The 5000-nt window shown below is 41.5% G+C and overlaps 1 protein-coding gene across 1 annotated transcript in view; it reads right to left on the reverse strand.

Moving 5' to 3' along the window:
• Nucleotides 1–5000, reverse strand: part of tenm1 (teneurin transmembrane protein 1) — a 158850-nt gene that overhangs the window by 152214 nt on the left and 1636 nt on the right. The window contains exon 2 of the mRNA XM_062535816.1: nt 4031–4162. Coding sequence (XP_062391800.1) covers nt 4031–4162 — 132 coding nt within the window. The remainder of the gene's footprint in view (nt 1–4030; nt 4163–5000) is intronic.

Genomic DNA, 5000 nt, shown 5'->3' on the forward strand with positions numbered 1-5000 from the left:
GGCACTAGCAGATGAGCCTTTAAGTAGGACTTTAACCAGGAAGTACTGACACACAGACACCCTCACACGTTCGGCCTGAAGCAAGCTGGAACAAGACTAGCAATTGGCTCTCTGGTTCAATATACTGGTGTTTTCAAAGTGAGACTGTGTTTGTTTTAAGATTAGGTTCAATCAGAAAACCTCACACACTGTTTTGGTAGCTGGCGAACAGTCGCAGTTATTCCCTGGTCGTAATCCACCAGTAAGACTCGACATGCATCACCCTACTGGAGTGAGAGTGCACGAGTGAAAGGGTCCAATATAAATAAACGGATGAAATGTCTTCGTTTTGAAGAAGTTCTGTTAGGCGTCGGCAAGGACTAGGATGTATCTGAATTCCTTGCTACCTACTGTATATCAAAATGATGTCAATAAATGAGTATTTTCATTTAAGAAATATTGCAAATGCCTCAATATTCAGCATTTCTCCACCTTGTTTATGTCTAGTTTCTGGTGTATGGTTTGTTTTAGGAACATGAAAGGTCAATTTGTTTGAGCAAGCCATAGTGAACATAGCGACATACAGTAGCCTACTTCTTTTTTTGTGATCAACTGTTTATACAGTAGCCTACTTCTCAAGGAATGAGGTGTCTATAGCATCCTCTTTTGCATGTCAATATTTACAGTGGTCTCTCTCTCTCTCTCTCCCATTGTTAGTCTGCTTCTGCCTTTTTTTCTCCTCTCTCCATCTCCTCCTATCGCTCTCCCCTCTACGCGTCCTTTCCCCTGCCTCTCTCTCTTCTTGGTGCCTTCATTTTCAGCTGCCTCCTCTTTGGCCTCTCCTCTCTCTCTCTCTCTCTCTCTCTCTCTCTCTCTCTCTCTCTCTCTCTCTCTCTCTCCTCTCTCTCTCTCTCTCTCTCTCTCCCTCTCTCTCCTCTACTCTTGACAAACAGCATGTCTCAGATCTCTCACTGCCTCGCTCTCCTCTCAATCTGTTCGGGTTGAGGGAGCGGTGCGGCGTGCTGCAAATGGCTCTTGTTCATTTTATGCAGTTTCCAGGGCAACTGGAACAGAATGTTTTGTTCCATGTGCATCATTTGAATACACCAATAAATGAAAGCAGAAAGCCAATTTCTAGTCGTGTTTTTTTTTTATTATTATTTTGTTGTGTGCGCTTCCGTCAGACAAGACCGAATGCGCGAGGGTGTCTATGTGTCAGTGCGTCCTGGTTCAAATAAAAGGAACAAAACAATACATATGTATGGGGGGAGGACACAAAACAATGACAAAAAGACTCCATTTATGAGATTGAAGGGCAGGAGCGGAGACGGGGGCATGGGGGTGTGTCGTTTTTAATAATGTCAGACCAGACGCCACGGCAACACAAAAGGCCAAGGCAGATAGAATACTTATATTATTCAGAACATTAGTTTATGGCCAAGTTCCCAATGCCACTTTCACATTTCCTCTCTGTTCCTGCTACTCAGGATATACGTATATTGCCAGGAAAACAGAAGCATAACAATGCGTATTGGGAAATATTCTTGTGCAATGGCGTGGCAATTCGTTGCAATTTCAGACCAGAGTTTGTGGTTGTCACTAACATGTAGAGATTTACATGAAGACCACTCTTTATGCTCTTCAACCAATGATCTACGCGTTCAGACCTCCTCATTGCTGAGATGTGGATGATGCCTGTAATGATCTACGTGTTCAGACCTCCTCATTGCTGAGATGTGGATGATGCCTGTAATGATCTACGTGTTCAGACCTCCTCATTGCTGAGATGTGGATGATGCCTGTAAAGATCTACGTGTTCAGACCTCCTCATTGCTGAGATGTGGATGATGCCTGTAAGGCACGAGGGGGCATGAGGAAGTGCAGAGGAAGAGGTAAGGCTTCCACCCTGACTAATGGAAGGTGAATCAGATGGCCGTGTTCATTCAAATGTTCACACAGAATATCAAATTATTGTCATTTAATGGGTCAAGAAATGACGCGCCATCACAGCTCCGACCAAAGTAAACCCAATCGGATATTTCAGGCAGTAAAAGCTCAAGCTACTACAAACCATCTGAATTTTGTTAAAATCTACATACTTATGGCTACTGAAAAATGTAAGGCTCATCAATCAAATATTACTCTGAAGTATGATAAAAAAAATTGAATGAAAGGGGCGGAAATTGGTACTTTTATGATATTTACTTAGCCATTTTACACCAGACCTCCTCAAAAGACCCAAATCATCCATTGTACCTACAGTAAGTCACACCATATGCTGCTCCTCTGATACTCCCAGAGGCGTCTGCTGTGGGGCCTAGAGAATGCCGACTGGTGAGTTCACAATGGAACAACACCTACCACCTGTGCTCATGCTTGTGATGCAAACATGGCACCCATCATGTTTCAGAAGGAACAATAACATTTGCTATGTTACATTTTTTTTCTTTTTTTTTGGTCGAAAACCCATATGACAGACGCAGTCACAGAAAGGCCCTGGATTTCAACAAAGACAGGGAAGCAGATTTGGTAATATCAGATTTGTTTTTAACTGTTGTATTGTTTTTATTTGTCACTTTGGACAAAAGCGTCTGCTACAGTAAGTCACATAATCATATCATATAATCATTTCAGATCTACACAACAAAACAGCCGCTCAAGTACTCCCAGAATCATGCCTGACGTGTCCTCTCTGCATCCAAGTCGGTTGCTTTTCTTGTCTACTACTCTATGTAATTCATAATTCCACAGTCTTACGTAATCTAGTGCCACTGTTTGCCGTTTCTGAAAGGTTAAGAAATGTCCTTTGTTAAAAAAGATTTGTCACTGGATATCAAATCAAATCTCTGGCTATATATCAAAGAACTACAATAAATAAAAGAATAAGGATAATATTGAATCATGAGTTAACTGTGTCATGTTGCTCTTCGACACAAAGCATAACAGGGGAATGCCAGACCCATAAAATCGTAAGAAGGGGTACATGCTTTATTTTGCATTAAAAAAGCTTTAAAACGGGTCAAAAATGAGGACACGTCACCACAGACTAAGAATAAATAAACCAATTCAGACATCTTAGGCACAACCATTCTGACACACAAACATGCACAAGAGCACACACACACACACACACACACAAACACACAAACACACACACAAACACACACACACACACACACACACGCATATTCACACATTCACACACTCTCTCTCACACACACACACACACACACACACACACACACATGCACATTCGCATATTCACACACACATGCACATTCACACACTCACACACTCACACACGCACGTTTGCATTTCTGTTTGGTGGTACACTTATGCTAAATACAAATAGCCATTCCATTAAAGAGCAGTGTTGACCTTGATTATTTCATGGCTCAGATCATGCAGCCCCGTGCCTCCCTTATTTCCCTCCTGTCGGCCATTCATGCTGAGCTCCACTGCAAGAGCATCAGCAACAGAGTGCCAATAAGCATCAAGGACCACTTACACAGTACCTTGCACCTCTCCATTCAGTCCACAGTCCACTAAACACAAACACACACACACACACACACACACACACATGCAAAAAGAGAGAGACAGCACACACACACACACACACACACACACACACACACACACACACACACACAATGTATGGAAATGAGGTGTGCATTCTGCGTCTTTCATAAAGAAAACACTTTTCTGTATTGGTTTCTGTGTGAATCAGTGAATATGTGCAGCTGTGTATGTGTGCGTGTGCGTGTGCGTGTGCGTGTGCGTGTGCGTGTGCGTGTGCGTGTGTGTGTGATTGTATGTATGCATATGCACTCAAAGAGATCACAGGGCAGCCTTCTCCTTCCTTTCATTAGTTTGAAATAGCTAATCATTACTATACATATTCCGCAAATAATGTATAGTATCACAGCTTTTGCAATTAGGCACAATCTTTAAAACCGGCCCTTTTATCTCAAAACACTACATACAACTAACACAACCCTACGCCCAAATAAGAAAGCAAATGTTTATTTCTGCAACACATTTTCTATGCACAGAGTGTAACACTCTCTGTGATCAAGCAAAGCACAGCCACTTGTCTGGAAAAATAAAAATCCCACTTGAAATCCATGCAGAAAGTTGTAGCCTCCGGTGCTTTTAAAATAGCAGAACACCTCCTTCAGATCTATTGGAAAATGAAACACTTCAGTCAAAACTATATCATTATTTATAAAAGAAATAGCTGTTTTGTCGTCATAGGGCAACACAAGTCTGGTCCTATTTGAATCAGCTGCACACAAGTGTGCTCAGTTCTACAGTATGTTTGTGTTTTGGCATGATTAGTTGGATTGTTTCTCTCTAAATTGTAAAAATCACTCAGTGCATTTATCCACTTACAAATGTGTTGCCTTTTGCACTGGGAATCAGTACAGAACATATTCTAAACAGAGTAAACCACTGGGGAGTTGCAGTGAACGCATTAGTGAAGACTACAAGATCATTTAAAAAGCATTGCTTCACAAACCCTGCATCAACCTGGTCAAATGATTCAACTCATTGCTTTCAACATGGTCAACCAATGCCTGAATCTCATTTGGCGTATGTGTTTGGTGTGAATTTGTTTTGATAAGAATGTGTTTGGTGTGTGTATGGTATGTATGTGATTGGTTCCCTGGCTGAGGCGAAAATTAGGTCCATGGAATCTAGGCTGCCTAGCAGCAAGAATGAAATCATGCACAAGCAACATGGGTATATGTGTTTGGTGTGTATATATGTGCTTGGCATGTACAGTATGTGTTTGGTATGTACTGTATGTGCTTGGCATGTATGCGCTTGGTTAGTATGAGTTTGATATGTACAGTATACTTGGTTAGTATGAGTTTGATATGTACAGTATACTTGGTTTGTATGAGTTTGTATATCGAGGGCTGAGAACCAAAGGGGCGTAAGTGACATTTCACCAACTTTACAGGAGAGCCAAAACAAATCTAACTGCTTCTATATGTTTACAGTTAAAGACCTTT

Source organism: Sardina pilchardus, chromosome 5 (assembly GCF_963854185.1).
Source record: "Sardina pilchardus chromosome 5, fSarPil1.1, whole genome shotgun sequence".
NCBI classification, from domain to species: Eukaryota; Metazoa; Chordata; class Actinopteri; order Clupeiformes; family Clupeidae; genus Sardina; species Sardina pilchardus.